General features: G+C 39.8%; 1 protein-coding gene across 1 annotated transcript in view; it reads left to right on the top strand.

Annotated features, from left to right (window-relative positions):
* Positions 1-19,640, top strand: part of PTPRT (protein tyrosine phosphatase, receptor type T) — a 720,009-nt gene that overhangs the window by 463,134 nt on the left and 237,235 nt on the right. Inside the window, exon 11 of the mRNA XM_015563947.1 lies at positions 12,559-12,832. Coding sequence (XP_015419433.1) covers positions 12,559-12,832 — 274 coding nt within the window. The remainder of the gene's footprint in view (positions 1-12,558; positions 12,833-19,640) is intronic.

The raw sequence follows: 19,640 nt of genomic DNA, 5'->3' as shown, positions 1-19,640 counted from the left end.
CCTACCCATCTATAATAATAAAAGTGTAATATGCTAATTAGAACAGATGACCTTCTGGATGAAGCCAGGGCTGTGAGGGCCGAGGCAGCCGCCACGGCTGTGAGGGCCAAGCCCCTTGCACAAATTCCATGCATTGGGCCTCTAGTATGTGTGTGTGTGTGTGTGTGTATATATATATTTCAGAGAGGAAGGGAGAGGCAGAGAGAGATAGAAACATCAATAATGAAAGAATCATTGATCAGCTGCCTCCTGCATTCCCCACACTGGGGTCAAGCCTACAACCCGGGCATGTGCCCTGACCAGGAATCGAACTGTGACCTCCTGGTTCATAGGTCAACACTCAACCATGCTAGCCAGGCTATTTGCTGGATTCTTGATCAATTGAAATGGCAGTATTTAACATGAACTTAAAAAATCACACTGAAAGAGAACGAACCTATTTGTTCAAGTCTACTATTTTTCAGGAAAAGTACACAGATTTTTTTCATGTAAATGATATCCATTGCTGTCTTGTTAAAATGGTTTCTTGCTAATATTAAGCTGTGCTATCTTTTTCCCATTATATTTACTAAGTGGATTTTGCTGTTTTTTAGGGAAACTGTGTGTGTGTGCGTGCGCACATGTTGTGCCTATTCAATCTACTAGAACCTCTTGTGAGTTTCTTCCATTAAATCTTATTATCTTAGTTTACCAGTCTAACAATCACATCATCTGCAAATAATGATAATTTTGTGTCCTCATTTTCCATTGCTATAGCTCTTATTTTGGTTGTATTTTTTGTTGTGTTTGGTAGAGTTTTCTGAGCAATGTTGCCAAATAATGTTGACAGATGACCAGCATGTGTTATTCCCAACCTCAAAGACAAGCCCTCTAGTAAATTTCCCCCATGTGTGATGTTGCTTGTGGGTTTGAAATAGGTGTTTTAAAACATGATAAGGAAAAATATCTCAATTCTTCCACTTATCTTCATGACTCTTAATGTCTGCTCTCGCCAATTTGGCTCAGTGGATAGAGCATCAGCCTGCGAACCAAAAGGTCCCAAATTCTATTCTGGTCAAGGGCACATACCTCAGTTACAGGCTCCTCCCTGGCCCCAACCCTGGTTGGGTGCATGCAGGAGGCAGCCAATCATTGTGTTTCTCTCACATCGATATTTCTCTCTGTCTTTCCCCTCTATTCCACTCTTCCTAAAAAATCAATGGAGAAATATCTTCAGGTGAGAATTAACAACAACAAAAACAAAAATCAGAAACAGGCCCAGCCAGGAGTGGCTCAGTGGGTGAGCGATCTCCAGTAGAGAGCATGTAGGAGGCAGCCAGTCAATGATTCTCTCTCATCATTGATGTTTCTGTCTCTCTCTCCCTCTCCCTCTCTCTGAAATAAATTTGAAAATATTTTTTTTAAAAATCAGAAACAGGTGTTAAATTTTATCAAATACATGCTTATATAATCATCTATTTCTATAAGCATATTGTTTTTTACTTGCACTTATTTATGTGTTATTTTCCCAGATTTTCTATACTTAAATCTCTCGGTTCCTAAGGAAAATGACCTGCTTATGGGGAACCAATATCATGGTATATTAGAGGAACAAATTGCAACAATTGGAGATGCCTTTTCTCTTTTTCTGTCTTATGTAATTATTTATATACCATGGGAATTATCAATTGTTGAAAGATTGAAAGAACTCATTGGAAAAGCCATCTGGCTCCAGTGTTGTTTACTCTGATTTTCATTTTATGGAATGCTTAATTAATTTATTGTCATCTTTTTTGTCTAATAACAAAGCCTTCTCAGATTCTGTAAACAGGTTTGGTCCTACCCCGTAAGCATTACACATCATTGTTCTCATCAAAATAGTTTCTAAAGCGTATGAAATTGTGGTTTGATTTCCTATTTGACATGAGAGTCACTTACGAAGGTTCTTCTTTTCCCAGTTGGAAGTTTTTATTTGTTTAGAATTTTGGTTTAATAATTCCTTGTTCTATTCTCTCTCATTATACAGAGAAGACGTAGTGTATAGTTTTACTTGCACAGAGACATTATTGATTTTGATGTAGGCCCCTTGTTATTTTTATCCTCCATACCAAATATCAAAGTATTTATTCCTCTCTGTCATATCATCTGGGAGGGGCAGCTTTTCTAACTTGTTGTGTTTTTTATTCTTGTATTTAGACATTTCAAATTTATACACAGACACAGTTTTTTCTTTTTTTTTTTTGTAAGTTGTTCTATTGTTAAAGCTTAAAATGTGTTTTTCCATTCAAGATTTTTTAAAATTGTAAACCTACAGGAAGTTGCAAGAATAGTACAATAAACATCCACACACTGTTCCCTCAGATTCACCAGTTGTAAACATTTTTGTCATATTTACTTTCTCTCTTTTTTCCTCTCTCTCAAATGGTTGCTAGGTTAGTTGTAGTAATCATGGCACTTTAAGACTTCTAGTTTGTATCTCCTGAGAAAAAGGTCAGTCTCCTACACAGCCACAATGCAATCGACACACTCAAGAAATTTAGAATTGGTATAAACTAGCGTCTCACATATAGCTCATATTCAGATTTCCAGTTTCCTATAAGGCTTTTTAAAATTCAACCCAGAATTATTTTTTCCTTTTTCCATTGATTTGTGTTGTTTCTATTTCTATATGTAAAATTCACACACACACACACACACACACACACACACACACACACACTTATTTGTGTGTGCGTTTTTTTTTTTAAATCATACTCCAGTGCACATAGTGTAATTATTTTAACTTCATAATATGCTTTAATATCCAGGAGTGGTTTTTAACTCTCATTTTTTGTTTGTTTAAAAACATTTCTTAGCTATATTTTCTATTTTAAACAAACATATGAAAATCTCATTGAAGTTATTGGAATTTCTAAATTAAAGTCATTCACATCTTTAGGGCTCCCCAGTGTCACCTAACCGGCCTCATATTTTATACAGTTTGCTTTTCCCCCCAAAGAAAACGCATCGATTTGGCAAGAACTGACCTCTTTGCAACATGTGATGCTTTCACCCAGGACTTCAGCATTTTGTTCATTTATTCATCTTTCGTTCCACACAATTGTTTAACACCCACGCTGCCGAGCCTGCTTTGGCAGAAACGGCCTTTTTCTTCCCGTGTCAGCCCTGGACATTTCTCATTTGTGCTCCCCGCTGTTTTAAAGGACTCTATTCTAGCAAGATTTTCCCCTTACATCCTCCAGCTTGTTTTTCATGCGTACAGTTTATTTAGCTCTATCTTCTTTCAAACCACTTTAGTGAATTCTTTTATTAATTTCAAAAGTCGTTCAGTTGATTCTCTTCGATAGGTCATGGCCATATTATGTACGAATGATGATTAATTGCTTTCCTTTCTAAAATGTATCTCTCTTCTGTTTTGTGTCTTATCGCAGTGGCCAGAAGATCCCATTTTAGAAGCAGGTTCTGGAGGTGAAGTGACTTTCTCAGCATGTCAGATGGAGCCAGTGAGTGGTAGAGACAGAACTAAAACCTCAACCTTGTTTTTCAGTTCACTGTTGGCTTTAGAAAAGGTCACCAAATCACCAAATCAAGGTCATCTCTCCAAAGATCAACTAACTGGCCTCATATCTGTCTATCTATCTAGTTGCTTTTTCCTGAAGAAAGGTTGACATTTGCAGTGCTTACAGTTCTCTTTTAAAATGACTTAACCTCTTAGGTGCATGTACACACACACACACACACACACACACACACACACACAGTGTGAGTGATGATGATAAATGATATGGAGAAGACTAAAGCAGGGAAGTGTAATCGGCTGTGGTGGTGTCAGCATTGGGGTTGCTATTTTAAGCAGGGTGGTCAGGTAAGACATCGCTGGCAGAGACGAAGAAGCAAGCCTTCCAAAGGCTGTGTGTGTCTGAGGAACAGCACCCCAGGCACAGAGGGTAGCAAATGCAAAGGCCTTCAGATGGGAGCATGTCTGGAGTGGCCAAGGACCAGCAAAGAGACCCTGTGCCTAGAGAAGAATGGTAGGAGGTGAAGTCGGATAATTCATAAGAAAGGGCCTCAGAGACATTGTAAAGATGTTGCCTTTTACTCGAAGTAAAGTGGGAGCCATAGGAGGGCTTTGAGCACAGGCGTGTCAAGCCCTCAGTCATGGTTTTGAAGGGTCACCCTAGCCACTGTTTTGAGAATAAATTGCTGGGGGCAAGAGTGGAAGCAGGGAGACCAGTGGGAGGCGGTTGCAATAATCTAATTAAGAAATGACAGGAGTTTTGGCCAGGCTGTTAGCTATGGAGACGATAGTGGTCAGACTCAGGCTGTACATTGAAATTAGAGCCACTATGAGTTGCTTGCGTACATTACTGTGAACAAGAGAGGACCCATGGTAGAGAGAAAGCATGTGAGGGCAATAGCCAGGTCTTCTGCATTTTGATTTAAAATACATCTCAACCAAAGGACAAGTTCAATTAAAGCCAGTTACATTTCTTTTTTCACTCATCTGTGGAATTGAATGAACAAACTGAATTACCAAGCAAAATAGAGACAGATTCATAGATAGAAAGCAGACAGACAGCTCGGGAGGGAGGGCTGTTGGGGAGTGGATGGAGGAATTGAGCAAAAAAGAAAAAAAAAGAGAGAACTCATAGACATGGACAACAGTGTGGCGATTGTGGTGGGGTGGGCAGGCGGTGGAGGTGGAAAAGAGCATAGAGGGATAAATGGTGACAGGAAAATAAAATAAAATAAAAATAAATAAATATTGAAAAAGAAGAGATGAAGCTCTGGCCATCATCAGAAGTCTGGTTTTTCCTTACAGGGTTTTTTTTTTTTTTTTTTAGCTTTCATTCACAAATAAGTAAAACTTAATTTGAACTCTTCAGTTGAATTGTTATGGTTCTGTTATGGTTCCTTTACACAATATAAATTTCTCCCTCTAAATTTCTGCTCAAAATCCACTTTTGTTAAATGCATCAAGTGCAATTCAATCACAGAAGGGTCCAAACGGAAAACAAGGCAGATCTCTGTTGTCTAATTCGATGACACAGTGATGATAATGCATGCAGCAACGCTGTGGTCTCCAGCCAACTTTTATGGAGACTTTACTCTTTTAAGACACATGATCTCATTTAGTCCTCACCCTCTTCTCAGAATGCTTCCCCAGCCGAGTTCCTTTTCCTGCCCTCGTCTCACTGGATTGTGGCATCCAGTTAATATGCATCTTCCCCACCTCAGTTCTGAGCTCCTGGGGGCCAGAGGCCATGTGCCATTCAAATTTGCACCTGCTCCACTATAATCACTCAATATATCTGATGAATAAATGAATAAGTACATGAAAGCCGAGAGAGGGGGCAGTAAGCCACACAGCGAGTCAGAGCCCAAGGAAAGGAGCACATGCACTGACTCTGACTAAATTAAATTGCAAATGTATACCTCTCCCCACTTCCTTGCCTCCTCTAAGAGCTACTGCGACTAGGCAAATAGTGAATAAAATCAGGAATTCCCAGAGCTTTGGGAAAAAAGGTTGACTAACTAAGACATACCGTTGTAAATTTCAGCTCCATAGTTCCCAGTGACCTTTAATGTGAAGAATGTAATTCAAAGCTAGGTTCTGTTGGGAATTACAAAACTCACACTTGTTTCTTAGCCCCTCTGGTGCAATAATGCCAAAGGTTTATTATAGCATTTTTGCATAAAAATACGTGCACAGTTGAATGCTAAGGCACAGACTTTCGAAGGGAGAAAGAACATCCAAGATTATTCAGTCCATTTCCTTCATTTCTTTAACAGCTTTATTGAGATATAATTTTCATACCATAAAGTTCACCTATTTTAAGTGTACAGTTCCATAATTTTCAGTAAATGTATGTATGGGGTTGTGCTATAATCACCACGATTCCACTTTAGAACATTTCATCACACCATAAAACACCCTGCGCCCGTGTGCATGGGCGCCTGCTCCCACCTCCAGTCCTGGGCATCGCTAATCAGGCTTCTGCCTCTAGGAGAGTGCCTTTTCTTGACATTTCATCTGAATGAAATCATACAATAGATAGTCTTTTGTGCCTGGCTTCTCTCATTTAGCATAATGTTTTCGAGCCCCATCCATGTAGAATGTGTCAGTACTTTGTTTCTTTTGTTGCTGAATAATATTTCATTATATGGATATACCACATATTGCTTACTTTTTCACCAGTTGATGGACATATAGATTGTTTAAATACGTTGGCTATCATGAATAATTCTGCTATTATCACATGTATACAAGATTTTGTATAGGCCTATTTTTTTCATTTCTCTTGGGTAGGAACCTAGGATAGCAATGGCTGGGTGAAAGGTAGCTTTTTAATTACCTTGTCAAGGAACTACTAGATTATTTTCCAAAGCGATTGAACCATTTTTTCTCCCCGGAGGGTCCCAGTTTTTTCAAATCTTTGTCAACACTTGCTATTGTCTGTCTTCTTACTGATAAGCTATTCTAGTGAATGTGCGTGGTGGTTTCTCATTGTGGGGTTTAATTTACTTTTCCCTAATGACTAATGAGGTTGACCATCTTTTCATGAGCTTGTTAGTCACTTGTATTTCATAATTAGAAATGTCTAGTCAAATATTTTGCCAATTTTTAATTGGTTTGTTTGTCTTATTATTATTAAATTGTAATGACATATACTGGATGTGAGTCCTATACACATGATTTGCAAATATTTTCTCTCAATGTGTAGCTTGTCTTTTTATGGTGTATTTTGAAGCGTATTTTTTTTTTAAAGTCTAATGACATCCAATTTATGTGTTTTTTTCCCATTAATGGCTCATCATTTTGGAGTTATATCAACATACTCCTTTATAAATCAAAGGTCATGAAGATTTTCTCCTAGAAGTTTTATAGCTTATCTTATTTAGGACTATGATCTATTGGTTTTGTTATATTATTATATATTAGATCTGTTAGTTCTTATGTAGTGTGAATTTAAGTTTAGATTTTTTTTCATATGAGTTTAATTGACCCAGCATCATTTGCTTAAAAGGTTATTCTTTTTTAAAAAATATATATATTTTATTGATTTTTTACAGAGAGGAAAGGAGAGAGATAGAGATAGAGAGTTAGAAACATCGATGAGAGAGAAACATCGATCAGCTGCCTCCTGCATATCCCCCACTGGGGATGTGCGCGCAACCCAGGTACATGCCCTTGACCGGAATCAAACCCGGGACCTTTCAGTCCACAGGCCGACGCTCTATCCACTGAGCCAAACCAGTTTCGGCAAAAGGTTATTCTTTTACCACGAAATTGTCTTGGCATCTTGTCAAGAATCAATTGATCATAAATGTAGTGGTTTGTTTCTAAATTCTCAATTCTCTTTAATTGACCTGTAAGTCTATTTTATATCTATTACTGTATGGATTTGCATACATTATGAAATTAGGAACTGTAAGTCCTCCAATTTAGTCTTATTTTTAAATTGTTTTTTCTATTATGGATCCTTGCATTTCCATGTACATTTTAGTATCAGCTTGTTCATTTTTAGAAAAGTGTTCTGGGTTTCTGATAGAGAGGGGAGAGGGGTTGGGAGACTGGGTGAGAAAGTTGAAGGGATAAGCAAAAAAGAAAAAAAATTATAGACACAGACAACAGTATGGTGATTACCAGAGGGAAAGGGAAGGTTGTGGGAGGTCGAAGAGGGTAAAGAGAGGGATAAATAGTGACAGAAGGAAACTTGACTTTGGGTGGTGAACACACAATACAATATACAAGTATATTAGAGAAATAGTACACCTAAAACCGATATAATTTTATTAATCAATACCACCCCAATAATTTCAATAGAAATTTTTAAAAATCTATCGATAAATTTGTTGAGAATTTCCATCTTCACAAAATTGACTATTCCAAACCATAAACATGAAATACATCTGCATTTACTTAGATCTTCTTCAATTTTTTTCAGCAATGTTTTGTACTTTTCATTGTACAAATATTTCAATTCTTTTATTTAAATGTATTTCTAAGTATTCTTTTTTTTCTTTATTGATTAAGTTATTACATATGTGTCCCTATTCCCCCATTGCCCCCCCCCCTTACATTCATGCACTCATCCCCCTGGTGTCTGTGCCCATTGGTTATTCTTATATGCATGCATACAAGACCTTTGGTTGATCTCTCTCCCTTACCCCCTCCCTTCTTTTTGATAGTATTGTGAATGAAAGGGCTTACTTAATTTCATTTTCAGATTTTTCTTTGCTAATGATAAAAGTGTAATTGATTTTTGTGTATTGATCTTGAATCCTGTGTCCATGCTGAAATTGAAAGTGTGTGGCTTGAAGAAACAACAGATTATTATTCAGACTTAACAAAAGAAGGAAACCTGCCATTTGTAACAACAAGAATGAATCTGAAGGACATTATACTAAGTGAAATAAGTCAGACAAAGAAAAACAAATACTGCATGATCTCTCTTTAATGTGGAATCTAAAATGGTCCAATTCATAAAAGCAGAATAGAGCATGGTGATTGTCAGAGGCTGGAGGGTAGAGGAAATGGGGAGGTGTTGGTCCAGGGGTTGTACAGGATGAATAAGTTCTGGAGAACTGTAAATACTGCATTTCATACTTGAAAATTGCTAAGAGAATAAGCTTAAATATTCTTACCACACACAGTGGTAACTATGTGAGGCAATGGGTATGTTAATTAGCTTGATTGTAGTAATCATTTCACAATGTATACATATATCAAAGCCTCACATTGTACACCTTAAATATATATAATTTTTATTTGTTAATTATACCTCAGTAATACTGGAAAACCAACTCATAGGAAATGGACTCATTGAAACAGAAAGAAAATTGGTGATTGCTGGGGTTGATTGGTAGTCAAAGGATACAAACAAAATTTTTAAAATCTTGAGTTTAATTTACGTGAGTTATACCTAATATTATATATCAATTTACCATATTAGAAAATGCAACTGAGAAATATTTTAAAATATTCATTCATTTAACAAAACTTTAAATAAAAAGAATTTTATTGAAAATAATAGTAGTGAGCCCATTACATGTTAGCATCAATAAAATATTTTTATGAAAATAATTAATTTGATTTAGTGATTTAGTGAGAAGTGTAGCATTGTTTTACATTTTTGCTAACCTCTAGCGTCCAGTGGACTAGAAGGCTGCTAGGTTCTATATCTGTTTTTGCATTCAAACTATTGCATTATGTTGCTTGATTGAAGTAAATGGAGAGAATTCAGCCTCTTGCGGTCATGAAGTCCTATGGCTATGCAAGAACTCCACAGTACCCTTGTGAGAGATTGAATGTGCAAAAGGCAAAGAATGTCTTAATGTTATTCTAAAACTAGTTTTGACCTCGCAAATCACATGAACAGGTGTCAGGGACACTGAGTGGGCTTCCACTCCCACAGGGCTTCCCCCTTCTCATACAGGTACTTGCCTTATTCCTCCCTACCTAATGGGTTGGGACTGAGTTGTTTGGGAAGGAGCTAGAGCAGGGCAGGGCAGAAATTGTAAACTTTACTTGTGAGTACTAAGGTTGTTTGTGGCATTGATGAGTTACTTCTGACGATTTTGTGTGTGTTGTGTGAGAGAGTTTATGAGTGAAAAATGTTGATGTTGGAAATGAGGGTTCTCACTGTAGGGAAGAGGAAAAATAGCCCTGGCCAATGTGGATCAGTTAGTTGAGCACTGTCCCATGCTCTGAGAGGCCACTGGTTCCATTCCTGGTAAGGTCACATACCTGAATTGCAGGAGGCAGCCAATCAATGTTTCTCTCTCACATTGATGTTTCTCTCTCCCTATCCTTCCGCTCTCTCTAAAATCAATTTTAAAAAATTTTTTTAAGAAGAAAGGAAAAACAAATGTGGAATGGGGATGGTGAGGAAGACTTTTGTGTTTTTGGATTTGAATTGGCGATATCAGTCTGAACAATCAGTATAAATTTTTGATGTTTAAAAAATGTTTCTTTTTTCTGTCCCATGTATGGACATAGGAATGGTGGAATCACAGTAGCCATGAGCTAACTCAATATCCAGATATTTCCTTCTAAATTTCTTATTTGGAGAAATGCCTGGTTACAATCTTGGTAAAAAGAGCACAGATAAGCCACGGACACCTTGTAGTGCCAGCAAGTGAAGGTGGGCACAGTGACCAGTGGAGCCACTAAAGGATGTGGGAGCTGCCCGGCAGGACTCCCACTGGACTGGAACTATTTTAATTTTATAATTTCTTAGATATTTTATATTTTACATATTTATAACTCCTTGTACCTGTGGCTCGTATACAAGTATAAAAGTAAAACAAGTTTACAAATGAACACATGGAATCATCCAAGAAAATAATGAGTGATGGAAACGTCACTGTGAACGATGGGACATCCCATGTGCCTCAGCTGAGTGGGGCCGGAAACAAAGGTTGAAATCCACCTTGTACACCTGGATCTTTGCTCCTACACAAGTCGCATGTGCCCTGTAGGGGACTCTGTGGGTGTTGATCAGCAGCTTCTATGTGCTTTGATGTGAATGGCTCTCAGTTCTGACCTTCTTCCAATGTTCCCCATTAGACTACCACAGCCACCTGTTCTGCCCCCCACATGAACTGGGAGTGCCTGGGAGTTTCTGTCTCTGCAGTGGAGTACATACCCACTCACTGATTGGTACTGGAGGCCCAAATGCCCTTGGGTTGAGATGAGATTAACTCTGAGGTACAGTTTATATTCCAGGGCTCCCCATAGGATTCCTGCTTGGCTCCTCCCCTCTTCTCTCCCTTATTCCCTTACTGGTTTCTCCTGGGTCCACTTCCTTAGCAACACGTCATTTCATTGAAACCTTGGCTGAGAGCCTGATTCTGGGAGAACTGGAACTAAAACAAGTTTGTTTCTGGGAGAACATGAGCCCAAAGGTGCCCTTCCGAAGTCAGGCAGCCTTCCATTTGAGCTACAGTATACTCTCTATCATCTGATGTCAGCATTCTAAACGCATACAGCCCTTGACTGGAGACATCTTCACTAAATATAGAAAGGGGGCCACAGGGTGTGTCAGTGATGGATGGATGGGTCTGATAGGGCCCTGATCTCTCTCAGTGAAGCAGGAGTGATCATCTAAACCATTAGTTCAAGAATTGGAGGAAGCATGACGGTCTAGAGGCGGGGCTCTCTAAAGCCTGCAGAGGAATTCCTGCAAGCTTTGCTCTTAAAGGTGTCTGAGGCAACTGTCCTCTCTGGGGGCAGGAGGTCTTGCGACTTGGGACTGCAGTAGAATGTTCTTGTCTCAGGAGACACTGAAACTACAGCATGCAAGTTGCTGGTAAGCCTGGGTCTGAAAAGCTGGGAAGACGAGGATGGTGTCAGTCACTGTAGCATTGAAGGTGAGCTGCAGCGAGGATGCCAGAACCAGGAGGTGACAGAAGGTTCAAACTCTCCTTGACGTTATGCAATGAGGTGGGGCTGCAGCATAGCTTCCGGGGCCCTAAAAGAAGAGGTCCCTGGGTTAAGTCATGCAGAAACTATGATCATAAATGTCAGTGTTCTGATTGGGAGGAATAGAGAAGATATCACAGGAGGGAAAATGGGTGAGTAAATACTCTGTTGTGAGGTGAGCATTTTAAGTTCTTCTTTCATGTTATCAGGATTTTTCTACTACAGAAAAAAAATCCTGTTAACTTACAAGTAACCTTAAATAGTTTATTGCAGCCACATTTTTTGCACTAGAATATGACTCTTGGGGGTTATTCTCACTTAGATATGATTTTATCATTGCCAGTGAGGGAAAAAGAGCTTAGATAAATCTATTTTCAAGGCACTGATAATGGGATGAAGGTACTACAATCAACAAAAATAATACCCACTTTCTTTTTCTTTCTTCCCATACTGCTTCCTAAAGTGGATGGGTTAGGGCCACGAAACTTGCACAACTTGTATGTGCTGTTTCTTCTCTTCTCCTTGATCAGACTTCCAAAAGGTGGACTCAAAGCCAGGCACAAAGTGTCCCAAATGCCAGATGGGGAGTTTTGGTTGTGTCATTGAAATAATGGACAGCTTATGACAGTGTTTGAAAAGTGACACTGCTATATAATTAGGAAAGTCAATGGATTGACTGGTTAGTTGATCAAATAAATTAGAGACAAAGAGACCAGTTGAGTCTGGAAAAGAGGTGGATACGTGCCCATCCTCAGAATTATGAGTGGGAGAAGAAGGTGGAGGAGCAAGTGCAGATTGCAGATGTCAAGTCAACAGGGCTTATTGATTTGAGGTGTGGAGTGAAGTATAAGGAGGTAGGAATTGAGGATGACCCCCACGTGCAAGATCTGGCCACTTGATGGGCAGCACTACCCTTCACTAAGGAAGAAATGTCGGGGAGCAGGCCGGTTTGTAGGGAAGAGTTGCGTTTAAGGACATATCCAGTGTGAGCTGGCTTTGGAACATCTAAATGGAGGTAGATTTCTACAAAGCAGTGGTTTGTAAGTCTGGAGCCCAGGAGGGAGGTTTAGCTGTAGAGAGAGGTGATGATAATGACTAGGAAGTTCATGCCACTCGGTAAAATTCATTCGCCTCTTCTCTATCCTGTCCAGTGTATACCAGCTGGTTGTCAAGGAGGAAAGACTTCAGAAATCACGGCGGGCAGCTGACATCATCGAGTGCTTTTCGGTGCCTGTGAGCTATAGGAACGCCTCCAGCCTGGATTCTCTGCACTACTTTGCTGCTGAGTTGAAGCCCGCCAACCTGCCTGTCACACAGCCCTTCACAGTGGGTGACAACAAGACATACAATGGCTACTGGAACCCTCCTCTTTCCCCTCTGAAAAGCTATAGTATCTACTTCCAAGCACTCAGCAAAGCCAATGGAGTAAGTATGGCCACATGGAGGCCACTGCTCATCTTGTTTGTATTTTTTCTTTTCTCATATGAGAAGGCAGTGCAGTTTCAGAGTGTGGATCAAATTCAGCACGGAGACTCTCTGCCCCATAAGCCTAAAATACTTACTATATGACCCTTTACAGAAAAAAAAAATTGTAGATCCCTGTATTGGAGGATTTAAAAAAAAATGGTGTTTCACTTGGGCAAATCACATAGCCTAAATCTTAATTTCCTCATCTATAAAATACCTATCAATTTGATATCTGGGAATGTATAAGCATATTTTAGTTAATCAGTGAATACTAGCTCCTTTATGATTACTGTTAATCCCATTAGAAAATATATTTTTCTCCCAAAGACAAGGTAACCTTTTTTGTGTGTCAAGCATTTTTGCTGGATAAAATATATATTTTATTGTAGCTTCTATGCATTGCTCTTGGCCCATATTCTTGGGGACCAATAAAACCCATGCAATCGCCTTCTCAGGTGGTAGTCTTTCCATTGCAGAAGATCTTTCCTATTCTCCACCTCCGCTCTGCACAACACAACCATCTGGTCTTATTTTCTACAAGCTAGTCCCTCTTATGACACAAGTTTATCTTTTCTCTCTAGGATGCCTTTGTGGACATACTCCAGGTTAATATATTTTATTCAACAAATTATAATGAACAACTGATATATGCTACGCCTCTGTAGTTCATACTCAGGTTATGTAGATGTGCCCTTATAGCGATGCAAGGGAGTGGAGCAGGTGCCATGCTCCCCAGTGCGGCTGGGGAAGGGGAAGCTAAGCCAGAGCAGATTTGGTGACATGTGAAGAGCCTGTGCAGGCTCTGGTGGCAGTCATCATCTTGTGAGAAACCTGGGCTGAGGAGCTAATTAACATTTAAAATGTCCACAGACCCATTTAAATTCCACATTGGTATTTCAGTTCTACATTTATTACTGGTTCAAGCAACACTCCTCACATAGAGTATAAAGCTACAAAGAGAAGAAGCCAAACTGCCTTCCACCTGCCCATCTAGTCTTCCGTCTGCATGAAACACAGATGTATTGAGGGGGGGACATGAAGATGGGCAGAAGCATCTTGGGGCCCACCTTGTTCCTGATTCACTGCATCCCATAAGGGCCAGTTTATTGGTTCAGCACAGCTCTGGGAAGGCGTGGCTCTCCTGCTCTTGGCAACATGTCAGGAGATGCTGTTGGGTTTGCATGCTGTGAAGAGGAGTAATAGTTGTACCCAATTCATACTCTGTTACATTCCTACTACGATGCTCATAAGAACTCAGCAAGAGACCCAGACTATTGAACCCAAACACTGACAACTGGGCCCCAAGAGGAACATTGTCGGCCCTGAGCAGAAGAGCAGGTGAGGAAGAACGGCTTCTGGAGGTTCTGCTCCCCAAACACCACACCACAGTCCCCTTCTCAAGACATGGGGTTTTGCCCTTGGGAATGAAGTCCCCCCGCCACTCTTCAGCTAGCTGATCTAGGAAGCAGTTCCTACTACACCTTCCAAGATGAGCAAGGCCTTGCTCATCAATAAGCGGTAATTATTTGTGCTCTCAAGCCCACACCACGTTACCCCCCTTTTGGAACTAAGACTTGCAGTAATGACACACCAGCAGGAACGGAACCAGAAAGGTGCTTGGGCCAGGTGTCCTGAGGGTGCAGTTGGCCTCACAGGAACAGAGAGGAAAAGCTGTGGAGCTGTTGTATTTTTCTGGCAAGAGAGAGATTCCACACTGCTTCCAATTACTGTGCTTAGTATTAAGTTTTACTGAACAGGGTTTGTGCGAGAAGGTCATGGGAGCAGAAAAGCTATTCTCAGTCTGACAAATCCCTGCCTGGCCCCTCTCAGATTTCTTCACATCAAAAAACAAGCCCACAGTGCAGCTAAGCCTGGAGGACTTTTGAGTCGAAATGGTATAAACTCACAAGTTCCTTATCAGCCAAGTTATTGTTCTTGTGCCAATACATCAGAAAGACATTTTCAGTATCCACAGGCTCCCACAGGCCCCGCTTCTAATAAATCATTCAAAGAGCATTTGGCTGAGCAAAGAATCAAAATAAAGAAATCAAGAGCAGAGAAATATGGGATAAAATGACCCACAGTGAGCATGGACACTACTCATATATAGTGTTGATGCTAAATACTTGCTCCAAATATGTTACAAAAGAGAAGGTTAATATAAAAACGAATACTTAAGGAGAGGATGTGTAATGTAAAATAATAACAATTGTGATCTGGGTCTGCAATTCACGATTATGTCAATAGAAACTGAGAAAGAGTTAGAAGATTTATGAGTCTAAATAAAAATCTGCTAGGTTTTCCACTTTAGACAAGATGAAATAAATACTGCTATTTTATTTTTGATACCAAGAATTTTTAAGGTATAGTTCTTAAACATAAAGGCAGTCTTCCAAACTATCATTAAGAAGCCAAAAAACAACAACCTACAAAGAAAAGGGGGAGAAACAAAGGAAATTATAAGTAAACATAAAAATAAGCAACTATAAAGTAAGACAAATGCATTAGATTTTATTTTTTTTAAAGTAGTGCTTTCCTCTCCTCAAAATAGGTGGAAAATATACCTTGGGTCAAGTAAAAACCAGAATTCAGCAAATCCCTGGTACTGGAAGATTAAAAACAAAGGATGAAGCCAAGTTATATTAAATTAAAACAAGTTACACAAAAGGATAAAGGCCATTTGTTGCAGGGTAGTTGTAGTCCCGGTTGAATAATTCACTATCAATCAAGTTCATTACTCCCAACTTTACCTGCAAGTTTCAGTCAGAGCATGGTAAGAATTTTAGGGTCCAGATGTCTTTATTCTATGGATATTAAATGGCTAAATATTCAGCCTTTACAATCACACTGCCTACTCACAAAACCATATTAACTGTGTGACTTTAAGTAAGCAATTAAGAGTTAGATATTAACCTGACGGTGTCGCTCAGTGGTTGAGCATCAATCCATGAACCAAGAGGTTACCAGTTCAATTCCAAAGTCAGGGCAAAGTCAATGTACACGCTCAGGTTGTGGGGTCAATCTCCAGTAAAGGGCATGCAGGAGGCAGCCGATCGATGTTTCTATCTCAGTGATGTTTCTCTCTATCCCTCTCCCTTCCTCACTCTCTAAAATCAATAAAACGTATTTTTTAAAAGAGTTAGATATTACTGATTAAGTAAACATCTAGCAAGCTCATACTATATGTAAAAATAAAATACGCCCTTCTAAGTGCTGGGAATAAAGTAGTAAGCCAGACAGACAAAGAACGCCCTGTCCACATAGTATTTACATTCTAGTAGGGGAGAAATAAAAAATAAATAAATGTGTGAAATAATATTCTGTCTGAATAGTAGGGGCCGTCCCAACTGCCAGACCCTGTCCTTGGTGCTGAATTCTGAGTACCTCACTTCCTTGTGGTTCAGGCCATATTGTAACCATTTGTTTTGAATACAACTATCTTAGAAATCTGTAGCATTCTAGAGTTGAAGTGTCATCTAGACTAGACTAGAAATCAACATGATATCTCCAATAAAGCATTCTTGGAAGATCATTATATAGCCTCAGCTTGACCTGCTGCAATTCTCTGGAGAGAAAGTTGATTCTTTGGGGAGCCGGTAAAATTATCAGCATTTTCTTTCTTCTGCAAAGGCAAATTCGGTCTCCTTAACTCTCTCCACTTGAGATCTTGTATTGATTTGAACAAATCGAATCTTTTTTCCTCTGTCAGCCTTTTGGAGAAATATGACAGCACCAACTACCATCCCTGGCCACCCAGGCCATTTCTTATTGATATTTAATATGCAATTACTTCTGTTTCTCTCATGACATGATTTCTGTATCTCTTCCAGCCTATCTCTTGTTCTCTCATAGACAGACTTAACATTATACTTCAGATGTGGGTTTGCCTGCTACACTTGAACCACCCTTCTTCTCGTGATCATTTTCTAAGACATTATTTCTCAAACATCCCAAGATATATTTCTCACTTATTAGGGCCTTCACACAAGTGTTATTTTGCCTGAATCTCTTTTATTTATTCCTTGAAGAACTAATGCCCTCTCATTTTTTAGACTTCATCATTAATATCACATCCTCTGGAAACTCCCTACCTATGTTATCTAAGATTCATCCACACCAGTACTCACTTGCATGCTAACCTGTTCATTGCCTTTAAAATGCTCAGTGTTTTTAAATTGCACTTGTTTTTGCATAGTGTGTGCTTCCTTTGTTAGACTAAGCTCCAGGAGGTAGGAACTCTTGTTTGCTGCTGTATCTTCCATACTGAGTATATTTAACACATAGTAGACACTCAGTATCATTATATGAATGAACAAATGAATGAATGAGGTTACAACTTGTTTCTTGTTGTTTCTAAGTCTCAGTGTTCTCATTTATAAAATGGAAATACTTATTTGAGAGTGAATTGAAAAAAAGATCTTGAATACTGAAAGGTACTAAATAAGTGTGAGTACAGACTGAATTTCACTGTAGCATGAGAGATGTGGTTCTGAGCTATTTCCACCATAGATAGATGAGCCCTAAAGGACTTTCCTTCCGTTAGAGTAGTAAAACTTTCCCCCAGCTGTCTCATTTCCAAAACTCCAGGCGTCTGGGCAGCCTTGATTTCCTCCAAATGGTACCCAGAGTAGCAGTCTCAGTTGTAAACAGTGGGTGGGTTCAGTTTTGTATTGTTTCTTTCCCACTCTTCCCAGAATGAGGTCTGCTGACTCTACTGTTCTCTGTTTCCCCACCATCATTAGCCATGATTGTGAAGTTGAAAGGACCGTAATTAACGGTTGAATGCAAAACAAGTGTGGCAGATTCATGCCGATATCTGTCAGAAGCCATCTCTTGTGGAGCAATGCAGTTGTGTGTGTTCTTTTTATGCAGAAAGAAAATTCTTTCCTGGCCATATCCTTGTTATCACATGGGGACACATTTCACCTGGGTGATGCCTCTGCCAGATGCTGAGCTAAATAAGTGAAGTGAGAAGGAAGGGTGACTATTGTTTGTAGTGTAATCACATTATAATAGTTGGGATAATCTAGGTAGAGCTAGCTTAGGGGGGAAAAAATCTGTGTCTGTGAATGAAGTGAAAGAAACTGTATTTAGTTGTGACCAAGGACTGTTTAAAAATGTTTGCCCGTGGATGGGTTCTCTATGGCATGGGGAGATGGAAGGAGCTGAGACTTGGTCATCAGACTGGGCTTTGAATTATGGCTGTGACTTAACATCTCAAGATATATTATGTGATTCATGATCTACCTCCCCAAGTTTTGGGGAGAGTAAATGACACAATGCATATAAGGCGTCTGTGGCAGTTTATTGTAATATTTGTTCTCTTTCCCCTTTCTCTGGGAAGGGGGTGGAGTTGGAGCATCCTTACCTGGCATATGCCAATTTGTCCAGTGGGCTCCACATGGAAGCACATACCTTCCTAACTCTGGAAGACTTCCTGAACCGTGTCAACAGCTGTTGACTGTCCTGACTTACCCATGTTTTGCAACCCCACCACAGGCTTTATTCTGTTTAACTTTTCATACATGGTGTAAAGCCTGACAGCTGTTCCTATTGAACCTTTTAACATAATTGATCTTGTCTTTTGGGTACAATCTTGCCCCACCCCCCAACCCCATGTCCTTATTCTCCTTTTAGTTTATTAACAGTTCACATGTTAAGTGAGGAAAGCTCAGATGGGCCATGGAATAAGGAGGTGTGGGGGACCCACACTCAAATGAGCTAAGACCACACACGATAATTCCTGGCTTAGGATAAAGTTCTAATCTAACCACTTATGCTGTAGTAACAAACAACCATGAAGTCTCAGCGTATTACCAGAAAAATATTTGTCATTCCTCCTACATGTCCTCAATGAGTCAGCAGAGGGCTCTGCTTATCATTGTCACACTGGAACTCAGGCTAATGGAAAGTCCGTTTGACACGTGCTTTCACAATCGCCAGGGCAGAGAAAGAGAAATGCGGCAAGTAGGGTAACTGATTCTAAAAAGCTTCCACATAAAAATGATATGCAACACTTTCACATTCTATTGACCAAGGCGAGTCATGTGGCCATGCTTAACTTCCAAAACCGAGGCAGTACATTCCAGCTGTGTACCTAAGGGAGAAGGGGGATATGTGAGAACGTCCTAATGACCACCACACTCCCTCATCACACCTACGCTCTCCCTTCAGGTTCCCATAACACCCGGAATCCATCTTGAAGCATCTATGTAGCTCCTACCACAAGTCCTGAGGACTTCCTGTTATTGAGCACCTGCTGTAACCCAGACAGTAAGCAAGGTGCCTTCACCTCTCCCATGGTCGGCAAACTGCGGCTCGCGAGCCACATGCGGCTCTTTGGCCCCTTGAGTGTGGCTCTTCCTAAGCCTTAGGAGTACCCTAATTAAGTTAATAACAATGTACCTACCTGTATAGTTTAAGTTTAAAAAAGTTGGCTCTCAAAAGAAATTTCAATCGTTGTACTATTGATATTTGGCTCTGTTGAATGATGAGTTTGCCAACCACTGAACTACTCCTAACTAGTCTCACAGATAAAATGACTCCATTTAAATCAGTGGCTGTATGGACTGCCAGGAGCACCCTGGGATCTCACAGAGCCTCAGTTACTCCCTGCTGAAGGACTTTTTTTTTTCATCTTTATTGTTGAAAGTATTACATATGTCCCCCTTTTTTCCCCATTGACCCCTTCTAGCCCGTCCCCACCCCAGGCCTTCCCCACACTATTGTTTGTAACCATGGGTTATGTACATATGCAAATAAGTTC

Source organism: Myotis davidii, unplaced genomic scaffold, assembly GCF_000327345.1.
Source record: "Myotis davidii unplaced genomic scaffold, ASM32734v1 scaffold199, whole genome shotgun sequence".
Lineage (NCBI taxonomy): Eukaryota > Metazoa > Chordata > Mammalia > Chiroptera > Vespertilionidae > Myotis > Myotis davidii.
This window is presented reverse-complemented; position numbering and strand designations above follow the sequence as displayed.